General features: G+C 37.0%; 2 protein-coding genes across 8 annotated transcripts in view; one reads left to right on the top strand and one right to left on the bottom strand.

The window, feature by feature from the left end:
- LOC121877931 (serine-rich adhesin for platelets-like) overlaps positions 1-15,914 on the bottom strand; it is a 43,183-nt gene extending 27,269 nt beyond the window's left edge. For 2 of the 5 annotated variants that reach the window (XM_042383897.1, XM_042383898.1), the window contains exon 1: positions 15,558-15,914. The gene's annotated coding sequence lies outside the window, so the exon portion shown is untranslated. Of the gene's footprint in view, positions 1-3,409; positions 3,542-15,557 lie in introns of those variants that run through there. The other 3 variants (XM_042383894.1, XM_042383896.1, XM_042383895.1) reach the window with 2 other exon arrangements.
- Positions 1,801-12,465, top strand: LOC121877932. Of its 3 annotated transcripts, none has more exons than XM_042383900.1 (6): positions 1,816-1,993; positions 5,440-5,792; positions 6,876-7,164; positions 8,877-9,069; positions 10,377-10,540; positions 10,935-12,465. In XM_042383900.1, exons 2-6 carry the CDS (start codon positions 5,494-5,496, stop codon positions 11,229-11,231), a joined length of 1,242 nt encoding a protein of 413 aa, XP_042239834.1. In that variant the 5' UTR covers positions 1,816-1,993; positions 5,440-5,493; the 3' UTR covers positions 11,232-12,465. The 3 variants fall into 3 exon arrangements, with proteins under 3 accessions (XP_042239835.1, XP_042239834.1, XP_042239833.1); XM_042383899.1 differs by having other exon boundaries at positions 1,817-1,946; XM_042383901.1 differs by lacking the exon at positions 5,440-5,792 and having other exon boundaries at positions 1,801-1,946.
- Positions 15,915-17,116: the final 1,202 nt, after the last annotated feature.

Raw genomic sequence — 17,116 nt, 5'->3', positions numbered from 1 at the left:
CACCACTCACAATATCATCACCACCACCATCACCACCACTCACAATACCCACCAATCATCACTACAATATGCACCATCACCACCACTCACAATCCACCAATCATCACCACCACAATGTGCACCATCACCACCACTCACACAATACCCACCAATCACCACCACTCACAATATGCACCATCAACACCACTCACAATGTGCACCATCACCACCACTCACAATACCCACCAATCATCACCACCACTCACAAAGTGCACCATCACCACTCACAATATGCACCAATCACCACCACTCACAATTCGCATCAATCACTATCATAACGCCCACCAATCACTACCACACAATACGCACCAATCACCACAACTCACAATGTCCACCACAACCAGTTAATTTTTGCTTTGCTTACTAAGCTTATATAGTTCAATATACCCAAAGTGTATATACGAATCAATATACCCACTAGGTAGCTCAAGTCAAACGTAGAGTGGGTTGTAAACATGGAAGTCACGTGTCATGGCCGAGTTCTTTCCTCTGTTCACTTTCTGACAATAGTAACGAGGGTAAAACCTAGATGTCCCATTACTTCAATAAACAGTGTAATAAATAAATGGAGTCCTCTAATTACCATCGATTATGGATAAATAACACAATGCCAAAGGATATCCCGAAAGCAGGCCGGAATGACCAAGTTGTCAACGAGCAGGAAAACAATACAACAACCATTATTTACGAAATTGTTCTTTATATGGACTAAAGTTTTAGTTCAATGTGATGTTATGCAGCTACTACTAACTTGCAATGCTGGATAATCGGCACCGAGCATCCAAATGAAGACTTCGATGCACGCCATCAACAAAACACAGTGGACATTTACCTAAACTTCACTTCGCAATTGTCAGGGGCCTTTGTTGACCTCTCTAATTATGAGTGAGGGTTCCTGCGACTCTTTATGGAATCCGCTAGTTCATAAATAATCAATCTCAAACCATATTTACCTAATGCACAGCCCCAGGAATCACCGGCTTGGAACAGAGCCTAATCTTCCCTTCACTGAACGTCCTGACCAGCCAGCGACGATAAACAGGGACGATGTACGATACTTGGAATAGCCTCAAATTACAAGTCCGTCATGGGTTCACTGCAAGTTTCTATTGCAAATACATCTTCAATCACACATAATCCATCTTATGAATAAAAATAACCCTGCAATTTTTCTATAACTAAATTAAAAGAAAACACTCATCAAATTTAACATATAACGGCTGATAACTGGTGAAAATGTTATTAAAAAAGTAAAGATCGATGCAACTACGACAAAGAAACTAACCTCTTCGCCACTTGGACAGGCCATAGAGCGACTTAATTATTCCTGAACTATACTATATCGATTATTTAAGTCAACTGATGACCTTATGACTAACAACTCTTCACACAAGATACTATAAACCGGAACTAGACATTTAAAATCTCAAAACTGATGGAAAACGTAAACCCCATCAATTTTCCTTGTCATGCCCCACCAACACAAGACACAGCTTCAGTTCGCCTGCCTTGCATGACGAACATAGTAATCCTTCACGCATAGTCTACTACCTTAGTCTGTGGATGCGAGAACAGTATCCAAAACAGCACTGGAAAAGACTATTCACAACAATAGAGGATACGTCATGACCACCTCCAAATTGCGTAGCCATTTGGTAAATTGGATGCAGACACGGATGCTGACGCCAACAAAAATAAGAAACAATTTGTAAAAGAACGAATAGAAAATAGTTTATTAGACGAAAACATTAAGGGCAGTAAGGGAGAATCAAGATGATGATGTGTGAGGTAGAGGTGCCGGGAGCCAAATGTACCAGTCGGGCAGAGGACGGAGACAGCCTAGCCGAGCTACTCAGTCTGCCTCCCACAGTTCAGCCGTTAACTCTGCACTGCTCTCCACACCACAAGTACATTCACGACTATATTAATATCCTACTTTACTGACACGTTAAAAGTATGTTTGTGGTTAATTTTACACATCACGATTGAACATCAATTTTCTACATTTCTAAGCACATTGCGCTTTGGACAGAAAAATGAGTGATAAGGGTCGAGTGTAAACAGGTCTACCTAGTATAGGAAAATAGGCTAAATCTTCGGTCGGCATGTGTTTGAATCAACAGGCTATGTTTTCGCTTTAGATGTTATGAAAATGTAATTAATTCTGGTAATTACATTACAATATGTTCAAAAAGGATATATAAATAATAGAGTTTAAGAGGAAGATGTTTAAGAGCAACAGTTAATATGATAATAAATGTAACTTTTACTAAGTAAATTCATTCCACATAATTTCTATCACCCAAATTTTGTATTACTCAACCTAATATGAAATCGTGTGTACATTTGTAGACTTCGCACATAGTATTTATTAGTAGATCATGACAATAGCATACAATCTTGACGTCTGGTTTTTGATGGTTACTGGACTAAGGTTAGGTCAAGTTCAAACTAGTTATCCCTTCAATCTGAGGAGAAATCGTGGTTATCAGTTAAGCGGTGACCTTCAGTGAGGACTTTTGCCCCATTCAAGATTTTCTGATGCTTGGTTTATAATTTCAGTTTATAAATATTAAAATCTTCGCCTTCAATTTGCAGTTTTCCGTATCCATAATGAACATTTCATGGTGTATTTGACAAAGTACATTTCTCCCAGTCAATACATCAAACACAATAAACACTGAACATTTATCAACTTTCTTTAATTCCCTTGAGATTAAACATGTATAGACCGCGCCAGCGAACAATGTCTGGGAGCGTACGAAAAAACATTACAATTTACTAAAGCGCATCTAGATGACTGGAGTGACTGCTAATAATGAACTTCCTAAAACAATTACAGCAGTAATAAAGTGAACACGTGTCCGTTGCTCTATCAATAAATTTAATACAGTTAAAAGCGATCACCTCAACCTTCCCCTTAGCGAGTACCGACGTATGATTTAAATTAGTCACTCATAAAATATATTTAAAAATATCACACTAGGGTTGTGAAAGAATTCACTCGACTCCTTTCAGACATCTAATCATAATATATTCACTCATTCAATCAGCACAACATTTACTCAAAGCCCAGCTTCATTACTCAACGCCCAGCTTCATAATTATCAGCCAACACGCACGCATTTCTCACAGCAAATGGTAGCTCGTGCTTCCACAGCATCTTAACACCATCAGTTACTTCTACGATTTTAATGAGATAATTTCCTGCTACTGTTGTGATAATTGATTTTTAAAACGAGAGAAACTGTAACTGACAACTTTTAGACAATTCTGTTACACCTTGGTACAGTATATAGCTATGGGTGTTAATTGTTACTGTTGACACTAACTACCGTACTACGTGTGATCGCACTGTCTTATTACTAACCTCTGGGTATGCCGCCACCGGAGGTGTACCTCAGCAAATATAACCACCAGGTTTAATGGACGCAGTACCTAGTAGTGACGTAACTACAAGGTGGGTAAACTTCAGGGGAGTGGAGAGGGCATTACGACGCGCTGCTCCTAGTGACTAACCCCAGGTGCGGTGACACGTCACACCTTACTGCGCCTCAGGGGCAGAATATAACGGAGTCACATTTTATATAAAGGAAACTTGACTATGATGAAGCTTTATAATATTTACGTAGGACTATTGTTATTCACATACCAATATTAATAATGCATATTAATAGTTTACACAAATACTACTACTTTGCTGTCACTCTAAATCGAGTATGACGATCATCCAGCTATGATACAATGATATGAGTTATTAGGGATGTCACCTAGGTTGGTGAGTTTTGAGGTGACTTAAGAGCCCGATACAGGACCAGCAGCATCGTTCACATTCATTGTACAGTCGTGAACAGAAGTCCTGTTACCCCATGTGCTGGCGAACCAAGAGATTCAGACTCATGAACCCGAAGCAGTAGACACTGGTGCATTATTCTGCCCATAAATGCTTCGGATTCATGAGTCTGAATCTCAGGGTTCGTGGAGCAGCAGAAGGGGCGACAGGACTTCTGTTCACGAGTGTACATGTGGAGGGCTGCATCTACTGCGGGTAGGGGCGGTGGCAGTGTCTTTCCAGCGTTGGCGCATGTCTGCCTCGGTTTGCAGTTGGGGTAACTAAAACCCATTGACACCCTCTCATGCAGTGCTCCTCCAAGCATTACATTGTGGAGTATATACACAACTATTACCTATAGAACACACACAATTCGTATAAATCTTTGTTGATACCCTGTAATTTTAACCCATCCAGAAGATGTCTTAACATCTATGATTGTTTGTTCTTTTCTGCTTACCACTTGAACAGTGTTTTCATACAAGTTTTGTACTGAATGACACACACATATAATCAGTCTTTCATTAACTCCTTGGGTACTGTACATACTGGATGTCAACTCAACAAAATATATTTCTGTGTAAAGATATAAATATACCGTACTGTATAGTTTATGCATTTGCCTACATTTTGTACTTGACTTTTCTATTATACAGTACCCCACTCAGCTAATACAATTCCCTATTCTACATTTATTTGTCCCCAAAAACTAAGTGACAAAGATGTGATCAAGAATATCAAATGTACCAAGTTATGCTGTGCTGTACATCCTTCCTTTAGCGGGAATGGGAGCGAAGTGGAGGTTAGAGCAAAAAGTTCTTTCAGTGGATCTGTTAATAATTCAGTCATGCACTAATTCAAGAAAGAATTTAATTGAACTGCTATACGCTACTGAATAAATTTAATGCTTCTATCCCCATACTAGACAGCCCTATTTACACCCAACCCTTATCACTCTTATATCCATCCAACCCATATCCGAAGCTTTCCAGCAAGTTTGAGTCAATGATGGTGGTTGGTAATTTGTTCTACTCCACAACTCTACATCCAAACCAATGTTTATCTATTTCACATCTAAATCTAATACTGTATGTCTAATCTAAAACCATTGCTACGTGTTTGCTCCTGGTTTGATAGTTGAAGTATCTTAGTTATATCGCCTCCCTTTAAATTAACCCTTATACACTTTGATCATATCGTCCCTCACTCTACATCTCTCAAGAATATGTAATTTCAGATTTCATAATGCTCTGAATACTCTCTAGGGAGTCGGTATCCATTTTACAGTTCGGTATCAAAGCTGAACCACATAATCAAAATGAGGTCTCACATGCACTAAGTACAGTTTAAGGATACAATACAATACAATGTAGCACAGAGTCTTTTGTGAACCAATAGTATTATAGAAACAAGTAATATTAAATATATGACCTTTCATTTATATGAAAATGTGTCTTAACTTCTGAGGAACACTGATGAATTACCCAGTACAGTACATGAAAAAAAATGGTATTTTTTCTCTTAACCATTGAGGAACAACTAAGAGTGACTTTTTAATAATATGACAGGAAATTCTTCAAAAGGAGGCTGTTGAATGTCTGCAGTAAAATACAGAACACAGCATGGCATCTGTACTATTCAAGAAAGCATGGCTATGGTGGCATGGGAGAGCAGGTGGGTGGAGCGGACATCAAATTTGGTACTGTCTACTCATAGCTTGGATCTTTTTAACCACTCATGTCATCATCTGCACGCGTGGCAGCCTTCACCACCCAGCCCTACAACAAGTTTGCTACGGCCACGACAACGATCCCCAAACTAATCAACCTCATAACACCTGCTGCCATCTCCACAACTACACCAAGGACGATATTATTACCTGCGTTCAGAGAGCAACGTATGATTTCCCCGACGCCAAACGGTATTAATTTATAAGGTTAATTGGAGATTTTCTTTTCATAATATTACATACCCAACGCCATGACATTATAACAAACAATAAATTCCTTTTCTATATACAGTACAATACAGCATGCCCAGACAATTAACGGACCTTTATTATTAGCGGATGGCACCCTGGTTGTACCCAAGAATGTCTGCGGGTAGTTTTAAAGTTGCCGGCATTTTCGTAGCCGGGACACACACACATATGTATATACAATACAGGTAAAAGAAATAATAATGTCCTAAGGACAAACACAAATTTCTTTGCACACGAGTAAAAAATGTAACCCCCCCCCTCCCCCCTCGGTCAGCAAATGATATTCGCAACCATTTTAAGACCCAAACTCCCACAAACTTTAAGGGCCTACTGTACTGTAGTAACTTGAGTTCAATGCACTCATAGCTTAGTCTTAATCTTGTATCACAACATTGTATTAATTTTTTTTAAGTGCAGTAATCAACCAACTTTATTTTTCCAAGACTTCAATTTTCCCATTTCTATGCTTCCCACTTTACTGAATTAGTCTGTTGGTCTTCTATTTATCTGCCTTTTGTTATACTGTATCCAAACTTCTCAAACAAAAGAGGAATTGCAATTAAACTTTACATATCTACAACTCGATATGGTGAAGTGTTCAATACCACAATCAAACCATTACCTCTTGAAAATAGTCCGTGATCACAGATACTCTTTTTTGGAGGTATTAATAGCTTCACTTATTTCTTTATTTTATTTATTTATACTTTAATTTCCTCCTTCTCCTCTACTCCCATTTGTTAAGTTACAGCCAAGCCCAAACAAACTACTGGGAATTATTCTGAAATGCTATTATCTTTCCACTATACTGTACAGCATTAACAGTTGGTAATTACTGTACTGTATATTAAATAATAGCTGTGTTTATTGTCAAGAACTCTTGTGAAGTGTTTTGAGCATCACTGGATGTGTCTAAGATAGTTAATACAGGAACTAAGTCTTGTGCTATTTGTGGTAAACAGCATTCAAAAAATAGGCTTGTAGACTTATGCAAACAGAAAACTAACCAATCAACCCTTTCAGATACAGGAGAGATGCCAGTATAAACAATCCCAACAATGACCGATCACTCACCAAAGAAAAAGACTACTTCCCCAGCCCAAACAATCACCTGTTGAAGTTTTACCACCTCCCAATTGGACGTTCCTCCCCAGACCCTCAACCCAATGGGATATCTGGCCTCCCAACTACTAGCGGAGTTTGGGGATGGCTGTGGGTAGTTACAGGGGATTCGAGAATGAGGCAAGTCTTCAGTGCTTTGGTGACGCGACTCAATTCTCCAAGACTCAAGTACAGAAATCCATCAACAGGGGTAGCTACTGAGATTTAACTGTTATTTGTACAACTTTTCATTAACATTAATTACTGAGGATATTTTTTCTTCAATTTATACTAATGATACCAACAGTACTGTAATATTGTATATATTGTACAGTACAGTATACAGTAATTTGTACCTTGCACCCACAGCATGGATTCATTTAATTTTTTAACAGTACAATATTGAACTGTTAGAGACTGTAGACATACCCCATTCATCACAGTACATAGGTTGTTATAAGACACTGTTATGTGAAACTATAAGAAACATGTTTGCCAATGAAAAGGTGTGAATTATCTGAAGATGCATTCCTAACATAAGATTTTCAGCTGTAAAACATAACACAAGTATAAAAAATGCACATGAAATGCAAACAAATAATACAAACACTGTACAGGCAGTCCCCGACTTACTAACGCCCACTGATACGAACGAGGTTAAACTCAAAATTTACAGTACAGGTACAGTAATATCTCCGTTAGTCGGAATCCCTTAAACCCGGAACTCTCCAATAACCAGAATTGAAATTATCGGAAAATCGTTCCCAAAGTCGGAATTTTCTGGAAAATTACGACTTTGGGAACGATTTTCCGGAAAATTATGGGGATGGGGGAATTTTTTTCTGGGTTTGAGAGATGAAAATCAGGCGCATTTTCCGGTAATTCCGAGAAAAATTTTCCGTTACCCAGGAAATTCTGGGGAGGAGGGAATTTTTTCCAGCTTTGAGAGTTGTCTCGTTACCCGGAAATCTCTCATTCCCGCAAGTGCTCAGCACCAATTGTTCTAGCTAATGGGGATATCACTGTACAATACTGTACTGTAATACTGTACAATAATAAAAAAAATAATAATATTTTAACACTTAATTTGAGGTGTGTATGTACAATTCCCAGCAGCTTTGTTTACTTAGCGGCAGCGCAAACAGCTGATTGTAGACACAGTCGATGATGCCATGCCATGTTCTTTACAGAGTGCATTGGTTCTAATGCCTCCTTTGTATTTCTTAATAATTTCTTGTTTCACTTGAATTGAAATCGCCTTCAGAGTTTTCTTTGGACACATGCTTAATAATTTCACCAATAAAATTTGAAGTTCATAATTTATTAAACTAATTCCAGATTTTTTAATTTAAACCAACACTGTACAGTGCTGTATATTATCAATATGTTAACTAAATTTCAGAATGACCAATGATTTTAATATTTCTCGTACGGCTGTTGTTAATAGAACTGAAATTCCTTACAGGAGGTAACTCATTAACTTAAATCTCATAGATTGAACCGCTCATTAATGGAGGGACCACTGTATTTACCACTCCTACACTACTGTAAATAAATCTCTAAATTTTCTAATAATTAAGCTGACATTTCTTAACATTACAGTAAACCCTCGAAAACTCGGCACATATGAGGCTCCGGCCTTGCAGAGTTATCCCAAATTTTGACTTATCGAGGCACTTTTCCCCTCCTACAAAAATACAATAAAAAAATTATCGACCCATATATGTGTAGTACATGTAATTACTAAATGTAAAAATGTAACACTTACCAGCACTACAGGTGAAAAATGAAGCATCATAGTAGATGAAACATGCATGGTAGGTGATGCAGGTGGCCAGAAATGCCAAGATTTTCCCAGATAATTTTATATATCTCGGCATTTCCATGCCGAGTTATCGAGGGTATACTATATAACCTTTTCAGGGCAAGTGGCGAAGTGTACACGAATTAGTAGAAAACTTGCGTATCGGCAAATTACACCAAGACATTGAAGTGCAACACCTGGATGTACCTCTAAGACTTGTGTTTCACTGGGACCCACTACTGCTAAAGTTACCAGCACTCTTGAATCACTGGACAGACCAAGAAGAACAAAGACCAACTCTACTCCTATTAGGCGAGTAATATTACCTATAATAATCAGAGTTAAATTTTTAAGTTCATTACTCAAGGGTGGAAGTATGATCTACCAGTACTAACTTCTTTTTTATCTCTAGCCATTCTTCTGTTGACTTAAATGTACAGTAATTATGATGACATGACTACAATACATAGGTAAAACTTTATGAAACCACAAGCAGCTTCCATACATTTCATTGTCAGTCTTTATTTTTTTAAGTTTACATTGCTAGTACAGGGGGTCCTCGTTATCCGTGGTTAAATGGGACCAGAAAAACGCCTCTGGTAACGAATCCACTTAAAGCGGGGAATTAATCCCACAAGAAATAATGGAAATTAGTCAAATTGGGACCATGACTTTGTACACGACACTAAAATTTTTTATATATTATCTTTAAATAATTATTTACCTCAGAAACACTTGTTAAACATTTGATAACACATTATTTTAATAAGTTATTTAACTTTATAAGTTATCTAACGTCCTTAAAGTTCATTGGGGTCTGTGTGTTGAGGCAACATAAGTTGTGCCAGTGACCAAGTGGTCAACAGCAACTGTTACTGGTGCACATTCACTCCAGTGGTTCATTGAGACAAAATACTAATTATTATGTTTTAAAAATAAGTAATTTTAACATACTAAAATATGTTTATTTACTTAGCTTCAAAGGTAGAGATGTTTGGCTTGATTGGATTGATGGAGGAGGATGAAAAATAAACAGGAATAGGTGGATTGTCCACTCCCACACTCCTTTTGCCTAATAATTTCTAATTTTACTCGTATACTATAGCTGTGTGCTTCCTTCTGAGTGCTGCACCACCCAGTCTGGGTTGGGAACCCATGGCTACAAAAGTGATAAAATGATTCACCACAACATGCAAGAAAAGACAACAAAGGCAGGAGTAAACACAATACAGCGCTGGTCTGAACAAAACAAAACGGGAGATTGGTGCTGGGACACGTGTGTGCATGCATGACACCAAAAAGATAATAAATTTCAAATGCTTCTGCTAAAAATCCATATACGGGTATTTTATCGGTGGGGTTAAATCCATAGATTTTATAAGGAGTTTTCAGAGGTTTTGAGTAGAATCCAATTAAATGCAGGAACTTTTTAGGTGGATGGTCACAAAAAGTTGACCACTTAACTGCGAAACCGAGGATAGTGAATACAGTACTCATATAACGAGGACCTCCTGTATCTATCTTTGATATTTTTTTATGTCTCTAAATTCCATCCATTAAAATAATAGAATAGTCCTTGTCTCAGTAGTACAGTATAACCCACTCTGGTCACTCTCCAGGATCAAGTCTACACTGGATGAAGACGACCCTAAACACATTCCACACATCTGGCCCTCAAGCTGCCTTGGATAAGTTTAAAAAACACATGAATACTTTTTTGCCACAGCTAACCAAGTTTGCTGAAACAACTTCCACGATCATCCAACTTCAAGACCATTTACAGGTAAGCATCCAGGTGTGATTTTGACACTGATACTGTCTGTACTATCAATATTAAGGCAAGAATCCTGACCTACACTGGATAGTACTCACTTCAATTACTGACCTACATATATACTGTATACAGTATACTGTGTACCAAGCCTTATGAGGAACTAGAGTAATATAAATAGATTATTCTCTTGTTGACAAAGGAATTAGGACATTTAAATTTCTTGAGTGTTTCATGAATGTCAATTTTGTTGTCAATCATATTTTAGGTTAACCTAAGACCATAAGGAACCTTAAACTGCCTCAGAGAATTAAAGCTTCAGTAGCTCCGTTTTATCTCGGCTGGTACTGTACTGATATACCTGAGTACAGGTAATCTAATTATCATTCTTCTCCTTGGCCCAAAGGAATCACGGATCTTCAGAAAATACCGAGGCATCTATTCCAACAGCAACATTGACCTGTACAATAATTTCCTATCATCTTACTTAACTGGCTCAAGCATCACCATCTGGGACAGCAACATTCCTTTCTCTGACACCTACATCACTCAATGTGTACATGGTTATAAAAAATCATTTGATAAATTATGGGACTGTGGCAATCCTCTACACACTGGCTTTATCATGATTGAGAAATATGCAAATATGTTTCTCAATGATGTCTGCAACTCTTACTTTGACTTAAATGCCACTTACTGTTAATATGAATGTGATTTTAATGAATCAGCTTTATCATTAATGTTTTAAACCCATTTTCCACACTTGACTACCTACAGTATTTTCTAGATTTAACTTACTAATTCGAGCCGCCCCTTTCCGTTAAATCAAAATTTCCGCTAAATCGAACATGATTCCGTTAAATTCCGTGCCAAATATGCCACTTGACGCTTGGGGTTTGTTTACATCCGCTCAGTCTGTGTCCTGCTGCCACCACGTGTGTTGTTTACTGCTACCTCTCGGTCAACTAACTACTGTGCTTGGACATCATGCCGAAAGTCTCTCAGAAAGGAAGTGGTGTGTGGGAGAAAGTCAAGAGAGTGCGGCTATCAATTGGAAAAAAAGTTTGGAAATTATAGACAAAATTGAAAACAAACACCAAACCGCCTTGTTTAAGGTATGCCATGAATAATGATTCTAATGTTTCTATGCCTGAGGTGTCTCTGTAGGTGTGAGCATATTACCGGAATTACAGTATTTTACAGCATATGACGCACTTTTTTTGTCTGAAAAATGTCAAAAAAAATCAGCCTGTGTCCTATATGTGAAGTTGCAGTCTCCTGCAAGTTAATGAATCCCCCAGTTGCTGTCTCCAGAAGGCTAACTTCTACCTAACCCAATTCCAGAATTAAAAATGTTATTGCTTACTTAAACACATTACAGTACAAGCATTACAATCTATTATTGCCATACCTGCAACACTTATTTTTCAATCTACAAATACCTGATACAAATGAAGATTTACAGACACCTTTCTTCACAGTTACACCTGTTAACATCACTGGTAGCATTATAGCCAGGTTAGACTCGTCTCTGTAACCAGGTTACTGGACCAAACTGTTGTTTTTCAACTTGTATTTTTGGGTCTTTCTTAATTTATTTTTCCTGATATACATGCACACATCATCCTACATACTTAATGAAAAAAATAAAAGAAATAATTGTCCTAAGGGGAAACACATAAAGGGAATATACATTTCCTTGTAAACGAGTTAGCTGGTTCAGTGAGGGAGCAGAAGGACAACTGGGCAGTGGGGGTTGTCATTGGGGGGTAAGAGTGTTTGCTTGGGAATCGGCGGAGGTAGCGTCACCGCTACTATGGTAAACAGGGAGTATAGATGTACAGTATATGCAAATGGCGACTGTGTTAAACTTTCATTTGGCTTTTATTTACTGGTTTGGCAATAGAGTAATTTTTTTTGTAACTTATTTATTGGTATTATTTGTATTTATTCCTCACATTTACTGGTACTGTATATATTCTTTTAAGGAAACTATGGATACAGGAGGAAAATACACACAAGTTTTTTTTCCTAAATACTCCCTGCTGAAATGAGGAGTGTCTTATATGCCGTAAAATACGGTAATCTCGATTTCATGAACTAGTTGACTAAATCTAGTGAAAATAACGAGAAAAATTCCTTCCGCTAAATCTAGTGTTCGTTATATCGGATTCCGTTAAATCGAGAGTATACTGTAATGTAATTTCTTAAAACCTCTCCCCATGTTATTCTTGACCTACCACTGGCTTTCGTCCCTTCCACATTTAGGTTCATGCCCCTCTTGACCGTAAAATGATATACCATATAGGTTTTCCGATACATGTTCAGGCAGAAGGCCAACAGTGGATGTGAAGAGACTGAAGATGAAGGGGTCCATGGCCCATACTTTACATCGTCCACTGTACAAACTGGACAAACTACAGCAACCCTTAAATCATGATGCAAACAGATAAATCAAGAAAATAAACTTGTTACACATTATCAAAGAGATTTTTTTTAATTAATGACCTGAATAAACTCAGAATAAACTCAGACCTTGGCTAAATTGACTGATTTGGCAAGTGGCCTATTCAATATGAAATTCCTTAATACTGTACAGTATATTAAAATACAGTACTATAATGTATTCGTAAATAAAATATACAAAAAATAATGACTGCCTTTTCTACCCTCTTTTACAATGGTGGTACATTACTTCTTAACAGGAATAAAGGTAGTGCTTATATATCATATATTAACAAGTTGTGTACAATGTCCTAACGCCTTTAGTACCATGACCCATCAATACTATGACCCAACACCCTGAATGCAACGTCATCACACACAAGGGGTTAGGGTTGAGTTGCATGTTACCATTTACAGCTCAGGCCTACAGTGTCTCAGAAGGAAATTTGATTGATGAAATGCAGACACTGTGGGGAAGCTTTATAACTTTGACATTTTCTCTTCTATTAATTTTGTATATGAATTAAAAGAAACAAAACCCTGATACAATCCCATTCAAAAATATCATGAAATGTGGTATCAATATCCTTAACATTTACTGTACCAAATTACGTATTCATAATTCATGTAAAGCCCACTGATGGTACAGTAAAATTTAGGTGGTGTTAGGGAGTCTATGCAGTACTGTACACAAGTTCATTTCCGACAGACCACGATAAATGCCAATCAAACATAAACCATGGTTCTTTATTATTTGGACAATTTTAATTGGTTCATAATACTCTGTCATATGTGAACTACATGTGGCCTTCCTAACACTCTTTTGTTGACATTACGGTAGTGTTACATCACGAAAACATTAATAATTGTCTAAGAGACTAAGACAGTATAAGAATCAGTTGTAACCCTTGACCAGAAGTTTAATCAAATTCTATAATAAAATGGTCTAAATTTTTCAACTATCCAAAATTGGTACAGTATTTTGTGTCACATGTGAGATTACAATTATCCAGAATAGATTTACACCACAGCAGGAAGCAGACCGATGATTCTATAATAATTAATATTTAGTCAATTTAACCAAGGACAGCAAACTAAGCCATACGGAAGTGTGTTCCTACAGCTCATGACAGCTCGTGTCTCCAAACACCAATGTCATAGTAGTAGTGTCACTATTTATGAATAAATCGCATCCAGATTTACACGACCAATACCTATGGGATATATGGGTTACCACAGGGGGGGTATAGGAACACATTTCTGCAACTGTACCATCAATGAACAGTTAAATTTTAACAAGAAAGTCCTTTTTCTTTGTCAATGCTCAGTGGTTCATTTCTGCTAAAAATCATCCATAGTTCAGTAATGACTTGTAATGTAATTTTTGCTGAGAACTCTACTAGCATATAGGTAAATGTATACAAAATATACCATTAAAAAATTAATTCACAATTGCTTTTGTCATAATACACTGGGGATAAAAATGCCAAAGAGTAGGTACTCAAGTAATATGTTTTGCAAAGTTAAGTTGATTCATTTTACAAACAATAAACTATACATTGTAGCAGTAGCTAGCTGGTTGGTTAGGTTAAGTTAGGTTGGTTAATTTTACTGTTATATAATTTTCTCATACTTGGCGATGAACAAGAACTGGATGTAAACAAAGACTGTCAGTCGAGTGGATATCCCAAAAGTTCATCACAAGGGAAGTCCTAAAAATATAATAGGACACGTATTCTCACCCACATTTTGCCATTTTCAAGGGAGAAGAAATCATTTATCTTCTCTGGTGAAATGTCCCACAGTAATTAGTTAAGAACCGCAGGAAATACGGACAATTACCAATAAGACTTTATGCTGGCCGTGGCTAATTGTATTGCCCAATCTCATCACAATCTCTATTTTTAGAAGAGAATTGAAATAGTCTCGAGAAATCAATCCGAAACTTACCTAAAGTGAGAGACAACATGACGAGACATGATGAGATTTGTCTGCTCAATTAGCCATAGTAATAACTTATCTCTATGTCACTCCTCTTAGTATTGTATATTATTATAGCAACAAGAGTAAAATTATCGTTTCCGTCATGCACCTATTTGGAAGTAGCTGTGAATCGTTTAAATACCCATAAAGAAAACACATTGGAAAAACACACTCAACCTAACCTAACCAAACCTAAACTTAAAATCCTAAAATTCGCTGCATATGGCCAAAATGATAATACAGCAACAAGTTTCTTCAATATATTTTCGTTCGTTCAGTTGCTGGATAATGTCCTAGAATATTACCGAAACATATACTGTATGTGTGATTATATAACAAAACCTGTCAAGTAGCAACATTTTCCCAACCTTCATCATCGACGTTAGGTTTATACCATAACATGTGATAATAAGTAATTATAATGTTGAAAATTACAAACAAATCTGTATAACAATGGATAATAAATCTTATGTAATAATTATACCCATGTTCACCAACTCTTTTTGTCACACAGGACCATAGTAAACACTACTAGTTTCACTCTACAAACAATACATACACCTCACTGACACCTAGCTACGGTAAATTAAACCTCACTTACTTGATTTGTTAGTTTATATGTTGAAATCAAAGCCACTATGTAATAAAAAACTCGAAATTAAGCTGGAGTTGGACGGCACCAAGGTTTTCCTCTGGACGCTTCCTCAGGCTCTGCTATGTTATGGTCACGGAATAAATGTCTAACTTTAAAAGAACGCACTTCTGTATAAAATTTCACAGATTTACGTTAATAATAACAAATAGCATTACTAAAGAAGAAATAGTGCAAGTAATAAATTTCTGGTACGACACAGAACACAGGTTTTTTCAATTTTGTCACTCGACTCTCTATTACGGAACAGTAAACAAGGAGACCACCAGTTACGGCAATTAGACAACGTTCATACACTAACGTTGCTTCGGCCCAAATAGCCCAAAGGCGAAGTGGCCAGCAATCCCCAATACCAGTCCAACGTTGCTTATATCTGTATAAAAACGAGCGAATTTTAGGCTTTACAACATACAATTCACAGTAAATCCATGGATTTGTAATCTCACACACCATCTTGAACTGCCCAGTTCTATCAGTCAACTCTCGATACCTGCCTCTTGCAAAATGTGATCTAGTTCAGCATTATACGAGACCAATTATTTGTAGTTTCATTCTACATTTAAGCCAGACATTGAAAACTTTTATTTCTCTCTCTATGAAATGCCAAATATTATTTTTAACTGCTAATTATGTATTTTTTTATCATATTCGCCACTTATCAGCTTACTAGCCGTTTGGGAGCTCTATAAAATTAGTAAGAACTGTGTTGAACTTATCTATAGATAACTGGCTTCAGTTATTTTTTCCTATAACGTTATAATTAGGATAGATTCTCTTTTTGTGAATTATTCGTAAAAAATGATTGTCACACTTAAGAATAGCCTTCTTGTTATTAATTACGTGGACATAAAACCAGAGTGCCGTCCACAACTGAAGTCTGGCGACCACAGTCTTTCACTCTTTTAATGTCTTGGGCTGTTTTTACCAATCCTTTAAGGTTTTATCTCTCTGGGAATCGTTTTTATTTTCATTCATCTGCACCAGTTTCAACCATCCCTTGGTCCTCAAATTTGACCATTAATATTTGTTATTATCCCCTCAGCCTTAATTTAACGACCTAAGTACCTCATTCTTCTTTTTCTGTACATTTCAAGTATTCCCCTTGAAGTTTTACTAATCTTTGTATTTCATTTGCATTCCTGTCAGTGTAGCTTATTCTTGACCTTCGCCTATCGCTCCACATTTCAAAAAGCCTCCATCCTCTTTCTGGAGTCTGTTGAAAGTGTCCTCGCTTCTGACCCATACCTCAACATCAAATAATCAGAGCACCGTCTTCATATCTGAGGGTTAGCGACCAGTCCTCCACTCTAAAGCGTTCTCGGGTTGTTTTTACTAAACCTCTAATAATGTTTAAGGTTAAATTGTCGTTTTCTATTCGCTAGACGAAAATGGTCACAATTTTCAAGGGGGAACGTGAATAAACTTTCACTTTCTAGGCAACACTGCCAGTTTTTGTCCGTAAGCAAGAAAATTATCGTGTTATTCGTAACATTACATTAATGTTGTAA

Source organism: Homarus americanus, unplaced genomic scaffold (genome assembly GCF_018991925.1).
Source record: "Homarus americanus isolate GMGI-L3 unplaced genomic scaffold, GMGI_Hamer_2.0 scaffold30620, whole genome shotgun sequence".
NCBI lineage: Eukaryota > Metazoa > Arthropoda > Malacostraca > Decapoda > Nephropidae > Homarus > Homarus americanus.
The sequence above is the reverse complement of the archived record's forward strand: the minus strand, read 5'-3'. Positions and strand labels throughout refer to the sequence as shown.

Bases quoted from the DNA above. Each gene is read 5' to 3' on its own strand.
- LOC121877932 (XM_042383900.1), top strand. From the start codon at position 5,494: ATGGCATCTGTACTATTCAAGAAAGCATGGCTATGGTGGCATGGGAGA. The intron at 5,793-6,875 runs GTATTAATTTAT...CAACCCTTTCAG, and splicing joins GATTTCCCCGACGCCAAACG to ATACAGGAGAGATGCCAGTA. The intron at 10,541-10,934 runs GTAAGCATCCAG...CTTGGCCCAAAG, and splicing joins AACTTCAAGACCATTTACAG to GAATCACGGATCTTCAGAAA.